The sequence below is a fragment of the Heterodontus francisci genome, chromosome 4, assembly GCF_036365525.1.
Source record: "Heterodontus francisci isolate sHetFra1 chromosome 4, sHetFra1.hap1, whole genome shotgun sequence".
NCBI lineage: Eukaryota > Metazoa > Chordata > Chondrichthyes > Heterodontiformes > Heterodontidae > Heterodontus > Heterodontus francisci.
In genome coordinates this window covers 21,885,804-21,900,743 of record NC_090374.1, presented here as the reverse complement: position 1 = coordinate 21,900,743, position 14,940 = coordinate 21,885,804, and the positions used below count along the sequence as shown (strand labels likewise).

Genomic DNA, 14,940 nt, shown 5'->3' with positions numbered 1-14,940 from the left:
TACAAAATCGATATGGAATGAAACTGGCGGACCACCCAGTATCGACCTAGGCACTGGAAACGGCAGCCCAGCCTTGTCAATCCTGCAAAGTCCTCCTTACTAAGATCAAGCAACAGCCTGATGTAGGCATACTAATGTTTTCAAAACTTAGAGATAATGGCCCAGGCACTGCCATCATCATCCCCGGGTATGTCCTGTCCCACCAGCAGGACAGATCCAGCAGAGGTGGCGGCACATTGGTATACAGTTGGGAGGGAGTTGCCCTGGGAGTCCTCAACATCGACTCCAGACCCCATAAAGTGTCATGGCATTAGGTCGAAAATGGGCAAGGAAACCTCTTGCTAACCATCTACTGCCCCCACCCCCCAGCTGGTGAATCAGTACTCCTCCAATTTGAACATCACTTGGAGGAAGCACTGAGGGTAGCAAGGGCGCAGAATGTACTCTGGGTGGGGACTTCAATGTCCATCACCAAGAGTGGCTTGGTAGCACCACTACTGACTGAGCTGGCCGAGTCTTAAAGGAGATAGCTGCTGGACTGGATATGCGACAGGTGGTGAGGGAACCAACAAGAGGGAAAAACATACTTCACCTCGTCCTCACCAAACTGCCTGCCGCAGTGTTGGTAGGCGTGACCACTGCACAGTCCCTGTGGAGACAAAGTCCTGACTTCACATTGAGGATACCCTCCATCGTGTTGTGTGGCACTACCACAGTGCTAAATGGGATAGATTCTGAACAGATCTAGCAGTGCAAAACTGGGTATCCATGAGCTGCTGTGGGCCCATCAGCAGAAGCAGAATTGTGCTCAACCAAAATCTATAACCTCATGGCCCGGTATAGTCCCCACTCTACCATTACCATCAAGCCAGGGGGATCAACCTTGGTTCAATCAAGAGTGCAGAAGGGCATGCCAGGAGCACAACCAAGCATACCTCAATGAACTGTCAACCTGGTGAAGCTACAACCGAGGACTACCTGCGTGCCAAACAGCGTAAGCAGCATGCATTACACCGAGCTAAATGATCCCACAACCAACAGATCAGATCTAAGCTCTGCAGTCCTGCCACATCTAGTTGTGAATGGTGGTGCACAATTAGCACTAACAGGAGGAAAGCTGGCTCGACAAATATCCCCATCCTCAATGATGGGGGAGCCCAGCACATCAGTGCGAAAGATAAGGCAGAAGCATTTGCAACAATCTTCAGCCAGAAGTGCTGAGTGGATGAACCATCTTGGCCTCCTCCTAAAGTCCCCGGCATCACAGATGCCAGTCTTCAGCCAATCTGATTCATTCTGCGTGATATTAAGAAATGGCTAATGGCACTAGATATTGCAAAGGCTATGGACCCTGACAACGTTCCGGCAATAGTAATGAAGACCTGTGCTCCAGAACATGCTGCACCCCTAGCCAAGCTGTTGCAGTATAGCTACAACACTGGCACCTACCCTGCAATGTGGAAAATTATCCAAGTATGTCCTGTACACAAAAAGCAGGGCAAATCCAATTGGACCAATTACGAGCGCATCAGTCTACTCTCGAACGCCAGTCAAGTGATGTAAGATGTCGTCGACAATGCTATCAAGCGGCACTTGCTCAGCAATAACCTGCTTAGTGATGCTCAGTTTGTATTCAGCCAGGGCCACTCAGCTCCTGACCTCATTACAGCCTTGGTTCAAACATGGACAAAAGAGCTGAACTCAAGAGGTAAGGTGAGAGTGACTGCCCTTGACATCAAGGCAGCATCTGATCGAGGTATGACATCAAGGAGCCCTAGCAAAACTGGAGTCAATGGGAATCGGTGGGTGGGGAAGCTCTCCGCTGGTTTGAGTGGTACAAAGTGCAAAGGAAGATGGTTGTGGTAGTTGGAGGTCAATCATCTCAGCTCCAGGGCATCACTGCAGGAGTTCCTCAGGGTAGTGTCCTAGGCCCAACCATTTTCAGCTGCTTCATCAATGATCTGCAGAAGTGGGAATGTTCGCTGCTAATTGCACAATGTTCAGCACCATTCGTGACTCCTCAGATACTGAAGCAGTCTGTGTAGAAATGCAGCAAGACCTGGACAATATCCTGGCTTGGACTGATAAGTGGCAAGTAACATTCGTGCTGCACAAGTGCCAGGCAATGACCATCTCCAACAGGAGAGAATCTAACCATCTCCCCTTGACATTCAATGGCATTATAATTGCTGAATCCCCCACTATGAACTTTCAGGGGGTTACCATTGATCAGAAACTGAACTGGAGTAGCCATATAAATACTGTGGCTACAAGTGCAGGTCAGAGGCTAGGAATCCTGCGGCGAGTAACGCACCTTCTGACTCCCCAAAACCTGTCCACCATCTACAAGGCACAAATCAGGAGTGTGATGGAAAACTCTGCAATTATCTGGATGGGTGCAGTTCCAACAACACTCAAGAAGCTCGGCACCATCCAGGACAAAGCAGCCTGCTTGATTGGCACCCCATCTACAAACATTCACTCCATCCACCATCGACGCACATTCGCAGCAGTGTGTACCAAATACAAGATTCATTGCAGCAACGCACCAAGGCTCCTTGGACAGCACCTTCCAAACCGCGACCTCTACCAGCGAGAAGGATGAGGGCAGCAGAAACATGGGAACACCATCACCTGCAAGTTCTCCAACAAGCCGCACACCATTCTGACTTGGAACTATATTGCCATTCTTTCACTGTTGCTGGTTCAAAATCCTGGAATTCCCTTCCTAACAGCACTGTGGGTATACCTACCCCCCCCCCCCCCCCCCCCGCCCCCATGGACTGCAGCGGTTCAAAAAGGCATCTCACCACCACCTTCTCATGGGTAGTTAGGGATGGGCAATAAATGCTGGCCTGGCCATCGATGCCCATAAATGAATTTTAAACAATGAGGTAGTAGTTTGTGTTTTGGTGACGCACAATATTTAATACTTCAAAGATCCTGTGACTATACACTGGGTGTCACAATGGGTCTTTCTGTCTGCAGTACTGAGATGTGAATCCAACTCATACTGAGGATGAAGGATGCAATTCTGTTCTCATGCTCTGATTTTAGGTTTGTGACTGAAATGTGTTGGCTGTCTTTCAATTTCCTTGAGTCCAATTCAGTAGCAATAACCTGCTCATTATTTTAATTAAACTGCCAGAGTGGTTACAACGTTCACTCATGTGAGAAGTAGGTATCTTGAAAAGACTGATTCCCAATGTTAAAGCTAAGGTGCGTTGTGTAAGAGAAGGTGCTTGACTGTGTATCTGACTGGGAGTACTTTTTTTGTTCAGAGTTTTCCTCCTGATTCCCATTAACTCCAGTTTTGCGAGGGCTCCTTGATGCTATACCTTGGTCAGATGCTGCCATGATGTCAAGGGCAGTCACTCTCACCTTACCTCTGGAGTTGAACTCTTTTGTCCATGTTTGAACAAAGGTTGTCATGAGGTCAGGAGCTGAGTGGCCCTGGCGGAACCCAAACTGAGCGTCACTGAGCAGATTATTGCTAAGCAAGTGCCGCTTGATGGCACTGTTGATGACACCTTCCATCACTTTACTGATGATTGAGAGTAGACTGATGGGCTGGTAATTGGCCGCGTTGGACTTGTCCTGCCTTTTTGTGGATGGGACATACCTGGGCAATTTTCCACATTGCCGGGTAGAAGCTAGTGTTGTAGCTGTACTGGAACAGCTTGGCTCGGGGCACGGCAAGTTCTAGAGCACAGGGCTTCAGTACTGTTGCTGGAATGTTGTCAGGATCCATAGCCTTTGCAGTATCCAGTGCCTTCAATCGTTTCTTGATATCAAGTGGAGTGAATGGAATTGGCTGAAGACTGGCATCTGTGATGCTGGGGATGTCAGGAGGAGGCCGAGATAGATCGTCAACTCGGCACTTCTGGCTGAAGATTGTTGCAAATGCTTCAGCCTTATCTTTCGCACTGATGTGCTGGGCTCCCCCATCATTGAGGATGGAGATATTTGTGGGTCTACTTCCTCCAGTTAGTTGTTCAACTGTGCACCACCATTTACGGCTAGATGTGGCAGGACTGCAGAGCTTAGATCTGATCCGTTGGTTATGGGATCACTTACCTCTGTTTATCGCAGGCTACTTGTGCAGTTTGGCATACAAGCAGTCCTGTGTTGTAGCTTCACCAGGTTGGCACTTCATTTTGAGGTATGCTTGGTGCTGCTCCTGGCATGCCCTTCTGCACTCTTCATTGAACCAGGGTTGTTCTCCTGGCTTGATGGTAATGGTGGAGTGGGGACTATGCTGGGCCATGAGGTTACAGATTGTGGTTGAGTACAGTTCTGCTGCTGCTGATTGCCCACAGCGCCTCATGGATACCCAGTTTTACATTGCTAGATCTGTTCGAAATCATTTAGCACGGCGATAGTGCCACACAACACGATGGAGGGTGTCCTCAATGTGAAGTTGGGACTTTGTCTCCACAAGTACTGTGCGGTGGTCACTGCTACCAATGCTGTCATGGACAGATGCATCTGTGGCAGGCAGGTTGGTGAGGACGAGGTCAAGTATGTTTTTCCCTTTGTTGGCTCCCTCACCACCTGCCGCATACCCAGTCTAGCAGCTACGTCCTTTAGGACTCTGCCATCTCAGTCATTATTGGTGCCAACAAGCCACTCTTGGTGATGGACATTGAAGTCCCCCAGATTCTGCGCCCTTGCTACCCTCCGAGCTTGCTGCAAGTGGTGATCAACATGGAGGAGTACTGATCAGCTGAGGGAGGGCGGTAGGGCAGGAGGTTTCCTTGCCCATGTTTGACCTGACGTCATGAGACTTCAAAGGATCCAGTTTAAAGAGTCAATGTTGACAACTCCCAGGGTAACTCCCTCCCTGCTGCATGCCAGTGTGCCACCACCTCTGCTGGGTCTGTCCTGCTGGTGGGACAGAAAATACCCAGGATGGTGACTGCTGTGTCTGGGACATTACCTGTAAGGTATGATGAGGTTAGTATGCCTATGTCAGGCTTGACTAGACTGTGGGACAGCTCTCCCAACTTTGGCACAAGCCCCCAGATGTTAGTAAGGAGGACTTTGCAGGGTTGACAGGGCTGCATTTGCTGTTGTTTCCTGTGCCTAGGTCGATGCCCGGTGGTCCGTCCGGTTTCATTCTGTTTATTGACATTGTAGTGGTTAGATACAACTGAATGGCTTGCTATGCCATTTCAGAGGGCATTTAAGAGTCACTTGTAGGGGCTGTGGGGCTGGAGTCACTTGTAGGCCAGACCAGCTAAGGACGGCAGATTTCCTTCCCTAAATGATATTAATGGGCGGCACAGTGGCGCAGTGGTGAGCATCGCAGCCTCACAGCTCCAGCGACCCGGGTTCAATTCTGGGTACTGCCTGTGTGGAGTTTGCAAGTTCTCCCTGTGTCTGCGTGGGTTTTCGCCGGGTGCTCCCGTTTCCTCCCACATGCCAAACACTTGCAGGTTGATAGGTAAATTGGCCATTGTAAATTGCCCCTAGTATAGTTAGGTGGTAGGGGAATATAGGGACAGGTGGGGATATGGTAGGAATATGGGATTAGTGTAGGATTAGTAGAAATGGGTTGTTGATGGTCGGCACAGACTCAGTGGGCCGAAGGGCCTGTTTCAGTGCTGTATCTCTAAATAAAATAAAAATAAATAAATAATGAACCAGATGGGTTTTTACAACAATCGACAATGGTTTCATGGCCATCATTAGACTAGCTTTTAATTCCAGATTTACTAATTGAATTCAAATTCTACCTTTCGCTGTGGTGCTGTGCTATCAATACTTTTCAAAAGAAACCTTTTTCGATTTCCCAGCAGCACTGACATCCTGCAACTTAAGACATAATTTGATCAAAATAAAGCTTCTGTGACAGTATCTGTCAAAACTTCAATTTTAATTGGGCTAAATATGTCAACCCACAGCAGAAAATTCACTTGAGTATCTATATTGTATCTTTTAAGGGGATATGTCTCCACAGTCTATTCAAGACTTTTTTTTTTAAGGTCAGTCTGTTGGTACGACTAAGGAAGTGAAGTGGGACCATGGAGTAATATAGGGGTAGGGAATCGTCCAGGAAATGACAGCCATAAGCATTTTTTTAAATATCAAAAATAAAAAGAGAGGCAACAGTCAAAGATAAACTTACTTAACTAGAAAGTAGCAAATTGGAGAAAGGTGACAAGGAAACTAATCCAGATGTATCGGTTGGGGGAAAAAAATCAGCAAACAAGGCAGTGGATAAACAATGGGAAACTTTCAAATCAGATCATTAGGATACATAGTAACAGGAGTGGGCTATTCAGTCCATCGAGATTGTTCCGCCATTCAATATGATCGGGGCTGATCATCCACTTCAATGCCTTTTTCCCCACACTATCCCCATATCCCTTTGTCATTGGTATTTAGAAATCTGTCAATCTCTATTTTAAACATACTCAATGACCTGAGCTTCCACAGCCACCTGGGGTGGAGAATTCGAAAGATTCACAACCCTCTGAGTAAAGAAATTTCTCCTCATCTCAGTCCTAAGTGGCTTCCCTTTATTTTGAATTTGTGTCCCCTGGTTCTACAATCTCCTACCAGGGGAAACATCTTTGCTGCATCTACCCTGTCTATCCCTTGAAGTATTTTGTCGGTTTCAATGAGATCACTTCTCATTCTTTGAAACTTGACAGATTACAGGCCCAGTTTCCCCAATCTCTTTTCATAGACAGTCTCGCCATCCCGGGAACAAGTCTGGTGAACCTTTGTCGCACTCCCTCTATAGCAATAATATCCCTCCTAAGGTAAGGGGACTAAAACTGCACACAGTACTCCAGATGCAGTCTAACCAAGGTTCTATACAACTGAAGCAAGACTTCACTACTCCTGTACTCAAATCCTCTTGTGATAAAGGCTAACATACCATTGGCCTCCTGAATTGCTTGTTGCACCTGCATGTTAGCTTTCAGTGACTTATTGACCAGGACACCCAGGTCCCTTTGTACATCTACACTTTCTAATATCTTCCTCTTTAAGAAATACCCTGCAATCTGTTCCTCCCACCAAAGTGGATAACCTCACATATTTCCACATTATATTCCATCTGCCACGTTCTTGCCCACTCACTAAGTCTGTCCAAATCCCCTTGAAGCCGCTTTGTATCTTCCTCCCATCACACTTTCCCACCTAGTTTTGTGTCATCCGCAAACTTGGCAATATTACTTTTGGTCACAACTTTGAGATATATTGTGACTAGCTTTGGCCCAAGTATTGATCCTTGTGGTACCCCACTAGTCATAGCCTGCCATTGCGAGAATGACCCATTTATTCCTACTCTGTTTTCTGCCTTTTAACTGATCCTTAATCTATGCCAGTATATTACCTCCTATCCCATTCTCTTTAATTTTGCTAATCTATCTCCTGTGGGGGACTTGATCAAAAGCCCTCTGAAAATCCTAGTATACTACGTCCACCGACTCTCCTTTAATAATTCCGTTAGTAACCGTTTCAAAAAACTCCCAACAGGTTTGTCAAACATGATTTCCCATTCATAAATCCATGTTGATTATGCCCAATCAGATGATTATGATCCAACTGTCCATTTATCACCTCCTTTAGAATAGATTCTACCATCGCTGCTACTGATGTAAGGCTAACAGGTCTGTAGTTCCTTGTTTTCTCTCTCCCACCCCTCTGAAGTAATTGGGTGACATTTGCTATCTTCCAGTCTGCAGGAAACGTTCCAGAATTTATAGAATTTTGGAAGCTGATCACCAATGCATCCAATATCTCCATAGCTACATCTTTCAACAATCTGGGATGTATAGATACAGAGCACTCATATTTCCACAGGTGAAGGTAGCACGGCTAAAGCCGGAGCTCCTTGATCAATAGAGAAATGAAAATTAAAATACAACCTTTTTAAAAAAAAAAAAAAATGAAATAAGTGTTGAAAAACTGAAAATATTAAAAGGGGTGAGAAGCCATGAATTAAGGCTGGCAGGAAATAGTACAGAATTTTTCTGAATGTGTTGAAGAATAGTTGGACATTCAGGCTGATAGAGATGAAAAAAATTAATTTCCTCGTCGACGAATGAATATGCAGTGATACAAAATGAGCACATTGGTCTACCCCTGCTCCTATTCCTTAAATTCCAGTCCACTTTTGCTAAATTGCTTCTCAGCCTAGTAAAATTGGCCTTCCTCCAATTTAGAACCTGTCGTCCTAATTTATCTCTGCCCTTTTCAATAACCATGCGAAATCTAACTGAATTATGATCACTACCACAAAAGTGCTCACCCACTGATACTCCTTCCAGCTTCATTCTTTAAAACTAAATCCAGAATTGCACCCTTTGTGCTCCCTTCTCCACACCTCCCGCTCCCTCTGCCTTGTTAGTCTTGCCACATACTGTCTTTAAAAAAAAAAAGTTCTCCTGAATGCAATTTAGGAATTCTGTGCCCTCTTTACCTTTTACACTGACATTCACCACCATTCTTTTTTTTTTCCTGCAGTTTGAAGCTGGCAACATGAAAAACTTAGTGCTAAAGATCATCCGTGGATCTTACCCACCCGTATCTGTTCATTATACTTATGATCTACGGAACTTAATGTCACAGTTGTTTAAAAGAAATCCAAGGGATAGACCATCAGTAAGCTCTCTACTGCAAAAGCCATTTCTCGCCAGGCGAATTGACAAATTGCTTTCAGCTGATGTAAGTACCATAATGTTTTACCAATTTTTTTTTTTACTGTCAAGATAATCTCCAATCAGTGCGCAGTTTTATAAAATTTTGTTTTGATTTATAGTTTTGTTTTGAGTTGTCGTGTTACATTGTACATGACATTTTGATATCCATTGTAGGTGGAAAAAATTAACATGCAGCTCATGATCATGTCTTGGAGACAGATGCTACTGTTTCTTAGAATGTTTCCCTTTAGAGAAGAGGATGTTTGTTTGGAAGAGCCTTTGTGTAATTTCCATGAATTTTTCTCCTTTTTTTTTTAGTTCTTTCATGGCTGGATAGTTTGGCATGCATTTTTGTGCCTTAGTTTTTCCTTCGTTGGGACTGTGGCTGGAATGATCATAGTGGAATTTTAAATTTATGAAATTGTCCAACCTTTCATGTTGCCTATCTGTTATGTAAATTTTTGATCCTGTGCTCAAATTACACTTAAGAAGGCTTTCCTTGCAACAACAGCAGCTTGTTAACAACATTTATGTAGCAAAATGCTCCTGTGAAGCACTTTGGGAGGTCATCAAACAAAATAAGACACCAAGCCACAAGATCCATGAGCCAAGCTCTTCACAGTTATAATGCTACCATCAATCTGACAATGTGGGAGATTGACTATATCCTAGCCACAAAAGTACAGGTTAAATCTAACCTGGCCAATTAATGCCTCTTCCTAGTCATCATAAAAGTGGAGGAAAAGGTTCAGTGCCATGAAGTGATGCCTGCTCACTGGTTCTCCGTTTGGTATCCACAAGAAACACTTATTCCCATACCACCTTAACAGCCTTGATTTAGACATGGGCACAAGATCTTCGTGTCAGAGGAAAGGTATTCTTCGGAACAGAGGAACATTGCAGCAGCCCATCGAGCCTGCCCTGCCATTCGTTATGATCTTGGTTGATCATCCACTTCAATGTCTTTTTCCCACACTATCCTCATATCTCTTTGTCATTTGTATTTAGAAATCTGTCAATCTCTGCTTTCAACATACCCAATGACTGAGCTTCCACAGCCCTCTGCAATAGAGAATTCCAAAGATTCACAACATTCTGAGTAAAGAAATTTCTCCCCATCTCTGTCCTAAATGGCTTCCCCTTATTTTGAAATTGTGTTCCCTGGTTCTAGACTCCCCAACCAGGGGAAACCTCTTAGCTGCATCTACTCTGTCTATCCCTTTTAAGTATTTTGTAGGTTTCAGTGTGATCACCTCTCATTCTTTGAAACTCTAGAGAATATAAGCCCAGTTTCCCCAATCTCTCTTCATAGGATAGTCCCGCCATCCCAGGAACAAGTCTGGTGAGCTTTCATTGCACTCCCTCCATGGCAATAATATTTTTTCTAAGGTAAGGGGACCAAAACTGCACACTCCAAGTGTGGCCTAACCAAGGTTCTATACAATTGAAGTAATATTTCATTTCAACAGAGTATGAGACGAAGAAGTAGGTACAAAATTCTGATCATGAAGGGGTTCAGAGAGAAAACCCTTCTGTAGCTGGCATGGTAACTGACAAAAAGTACTGTGTTTGTAATTATCAGAACTTAATTATTTGGATATCACTGCAAAAGCTCGTCAGGGAAACGTCCAAGATTCATCCATCTTCAGCTGCTTCAGGTGACCTTCACGTCATAATGTGAAAGATTTTTTTCTGCTAACCATTTCACTGTGTTCAGTTCCATGCATAATTTTTCTGATACTTAAGTAACGCATCCTAGCCTGCAGCAGAATCTGGATAACATCCAGGATTGGTATGGCAAATGGCAGGTAATGTTAGCGCCATGTATGTGTTAAGTAATGACCATCCCTCCTTAACCTTCCTCAGCACTACCATTGTTGTGTCTCGAACCGTTAATGTCCTGGGGATTACAGGTTACTGAAAGCCTAACCAGCCCAGCCATAATACTGTGTCTACAGGAACAAGGTAATGGCTGGGACACTTGGATCTTGGAATAAAGAGTAGAATCTCAAAATTTGCTGATGCCACACCTCCAAGTTTGATGTCAAACAGTGAGGATGGTATGAACCATCTGCAACAGGACATAGATAGGCTAGAAGAATGGGCAGAGAGGTGGCAGATGGAATTTAATACCAACAGGTGTGAGATGATGCATTTTGGCAGAAGGAATTGTGAGAGGCAACATATACTTAATAGCACAGCGCTACTTTTGAAGCCCAAGATCCCTTATGCTTTACTAACCACTCTCTCAATATGTCCTGTTGTCTTCAAAGATTGGTGCACACACACCCCCAGGTGTCACTCTTTAGAACTGTGCTTGTGTGTGTGCTAGGATAAATAAGGGGCTTTTGCATTGCAATTTGTATGTATGTTTTACTTAATTATTGGTTAAAACTTGGTTTATAATCTGATAATTTTGTTGTTTATTAAAGAAACCTGGTTGGTGTGTTTTATTCTGGGGAAAAATAGAGTATCTGATTGACTGTTTCAGTAAGTGGGAACATTTAAATATATGTTATGGCCTGTGGAGAAGTGGGACTGAATTAATAGTACACTCCTCCCGCCTCAGCCGCAACACACTTCAAAATAATATTGTGTTAATTAAGTCTCTCTCTTATAATATGCTGTCAGCCATGGCTTGGCGGCCCTCCTGTCTGAGTCAGAAGATTATAGGTTCAAACCTCACTCCAGAGATTCAGGCACGTAATCTAGGATAACACTTTACTGCAGTACTGAAGGATTACTGCACTGTCAGTGGTAGTTTCTTTCGGTGAGGCAATAATCAGGCTGTATGTTCAGTCTGCAAGCAGGATCCCGAGCTTCCAGTTGCCTGTCATTTTAATTCCTCCCCCACTCACTCTGATCTTTCTGTCCTCTGCTTTCTGCACTATTTCAATGAAGCTCACCTTAAGGTGGAGGAATAACACCTCATTTTTCGATTAGGCACTTTTAAGTCTTCCGGACTCAACATTGAGTTCAACAATTCAAGATCATAACCTCTTGCTCCATTTTTTCCAGACAGCAGCTGTTGATGAGGATTCTGCTATTGCCATTTACAGCTCATTGTATTTCATTATTGGAGTGTTTCCTGGCAACACAGAGTATACGCAGAGCAATTGCCGACATCGATGCGTCCAACTATTTGCCTGCTTGCCAGAATGGATCTGCGCATGTGCACATCAACGTCACCATGCAATGACATCAGACATAATGATGCCCGAGCGCTGCTTCACCCCTCGAGCTGCGATCACCACCTCTGTCGACTCCAACAGTACTCTGCTCCCTCCTGCAATTGGCGCCTCAGTTGCCACTTCTCTGCCCTGTTCCCTCCTGCAATCGGCGCCTCAATCGCCGCTTTTCTTCCCTGCTTCCTCCCACTGTTCTCTCCCCTGCCCACCTGCTCGCTGCTCCACATTCTTCACCGCTCCTTCCCGCTGCTCACTTACTGCCTCACCCCCTTCCCCTGCAGGCGGCAAGGTGGGTAGTGAACAGTGGAATGGAGTGGCGAGCGGTCGGGAGCGGCGAGATGGTGGGAGGAAACAGCGATTGTGAGAGGGAGCAGGAAACTGAATGTGGTGGATTGAGACAGTGATTGTGCTACAAAAGTGCCTCTCTGTTTTGTTAAATGAATCCTCAAAAAATATATTTCTGAAAGATAGAAGAAATGTTTAACTTTGGGGTTTACAAGGGTGATCCATGTAAAGGCCATTTGACTTTGAAACACAGCTCCTGGCAATGTTTTTTTTAAAAGGGTCACTGAGAGGTCTTGTGTGGAAAGCAAGCCTTTCCAGGAAAACATCTGACGTCCAGCAACAACAACAAGCCTGCCCGGGAAACCACCTGAATTCCAGCTCAATTAACAACAGAGAATTTTGGACTCTTGGAGAATTTGTTTACAAAGAAGTGACAGGTTAAGATTGATGGAGGTCAAAAAGTTGAACTAAATAAAGAGAGAGAGAACTTCCAAGAGAAGAGAAGACCACAACCCAACCCAACTTTCCAGCACCTCTCTCAAAGACCCTGAGGAGTACATCGTGTCAACTCAGCTCATCTGTCTTTGAAGAAAAGCCTACTAAATTAATTCTCAACGCTGCCTGAAAAGAACTGTTCTAAAAGATCCCAGTGACCCATCTATGTGTACTCTGAGGCCAGGCGGTATGTCAGTTTTGGAACATAGCATATCTCATCTGCTGTTTCGTGAAGAATGAGCAAGTATTCAGCCCAAGTGTTTTTTCTCTGTTATAGAGCTCTAAAAACAAAAATCCCTTTATTTTCTGGTTAACCTGGGTGTGTTTGTGAGAGGGGCTAAGGTAAAAAGGGAACTTTAATCTTTCAGTCTGTGTGTTTATGCTTTGCTTCATTACTGGCTAAGACTTATTTTATAATAAACTGATAATTTTACTATTTATTAAAGAAACCTGGTTGGTGTGTTTTATTCTGGGATAAAAATAGAGCCTATATTGGGAAGTGGGGGAAAAAATTTAAATGTATATTGTGACCCCTGGAGAAGTGAAACTAGAATAAACAGTGCACTCCTCCCGTGTCGGTCGTAACAATTGCAGGAGGGAGCGGGGAAGAGAAGCGGCAATCGCGAGAGGGAGTGGGTTACTGTTTGCGGATGGGGGCGGCGGGCAGTGTGGAGGCAGCGAGCACGGCCATTGAGGGGTGAGGAAGTTTGGGTTCAATTTGTTTTTTGTGTCAAATTGAGCAGCACCATTTTTATATCTGGCAGCTGCCTGAGATGTCGCAGACAGTGACGTTTCAGTCGATGAGGCTGCATTTGCACATGTGGTAGTATTATGCCACCAAATGATTGCATTGTCAGAAAACACGGCCTTTCATTATCATCTTTTTGCTGTCATCATTTAAGCTCTCCTGCCTTTCAGCTTTTCACATACCTTCCATTTTGTCTTCCTTGTACCCCCTCCACCCTTTCCCTGCCTCTATACTTGCTTAAAACCTGTTAGATCTCAAACTTTTCCCAGTTTTGATGAATGGTCATTGACCTGAAACGTTAACTCTTGTTTCTCTCTTCACAGATGCTGTCTGACCTGCTAAGTATTTCCAGAATTTTCAGTTTGCATTTCAAATTTCCAGCATCTGCAGTATTTTGCTTTTATTTCAGGGATTGTTTGATTCCTGATGCACTGAATTTGTACATACAAAATATGATGCAAATATTGAGAGATTGCTTGGATTACCCCTCTTGGGCTGTGGAACAAGGAACCACCTCTATGAAGGCTTATCTCTTGGCATTTTCCAAATTTCCTGAAATAAACAAAGATTATACACAGGCTTAGAAGAGTGGAGGTAACATTTGACAGTCGGATTACCACGACAATCCAATAACCTTTTGATGTTTGACATTTACTATATACTGCGTTCAAAAAGTGCCTTTGGGGATATGATTCTCTAACAGACCCATAATTTTTGTGTAGCACTTCTCTATTTATTCTCTTGCTCTTCCACCCCTGGTGAAACTCCAAAACCTATGATTCCTACTTAAAAGCGGAGAAGCCAACATTTTTAAAAAAAGTTTTTCACTGGCCACCTGATGGCAACTCTCAAGGCGCACCCATGGGCTTCCAACAGTGTTGGGACCACTGGAGGTTGTATCTTTTATGTTATACTGCTTTTAACTTCAACTGATTACAGTCTTGTAATAGGTACTCCGTTCATTTAAACTGTCTCTAGATATTGAGTGCTGACTGAAGGTAATCCATTGACAATGTGTCATGTCGGAGTCGTGACTTTTGCTGTAAGGAACAATATGTTGCAGAATCCTGTTTGGGAAACTTTCTAGATGTTTTCTCACCTTTTTCTTCTGTCAAGTAAAAAGTAAATGAACAAGCTAGCATTTCTTCTTCCAATTAGCACAAAGGCAGAATGGTACTCTATTCATGTCTTGCATTGCTACTTAATATTCACTGAGATGACATAACCAGGATTGTTTTCCCTGGCATTTAGAAGGTTAAGGAGTGATTTGATTGAATTTTCTCAAGATATTAAGGGAAATGGTAGAAAATATTTCTGCTGGTTGAGGAGTGTAGGACTAGGGGACATAGGTCTAGCTCTAATTTTTAGGCTTTATTAGGAAATCCTTCTACATGCAAAAGTGGTAGAAGTTTGGAACTGTCTTGCCCAAATGGTAGTTAAGTCAATTGTTAACTTTAGATCTGAGAGAATTTTGTTAACCAATCCAACATATATTAGGCAATATGAAGCAAAAGGTATAATTAAGTTAGGTCACAGATCAGCCATGGTCTCATTGAATGGTGGAACA

At 44.0% G+C, this 14,940-nt stretch overlaps 1 protein-coding gene across 9 annotated transcripts in view; it reads left to right on the top strand.

The window, feature by feature from the left end:
• Positions 1-14,940, top strand: part of nek1 (NIMA-related kinase 1) — a 168,086-nt gene that overhangs the window by 15,925 nt on the left and 137,221 nt on the right. For all 9 annotated transcript variants that reach the window (XM_068029276.1, XM_068029275.1, XM_068029277.1 and 6 more), the window contains exon 9: positions 8,482-8,682. In XM_068029276.1, the coding sequence (XP_067885377.1) occupies positions 8,482-8,682 (201 nt within the window). The remainder of the gene's footprint in view (positions 1-8,481; positions 8,683-14,940) is intronic.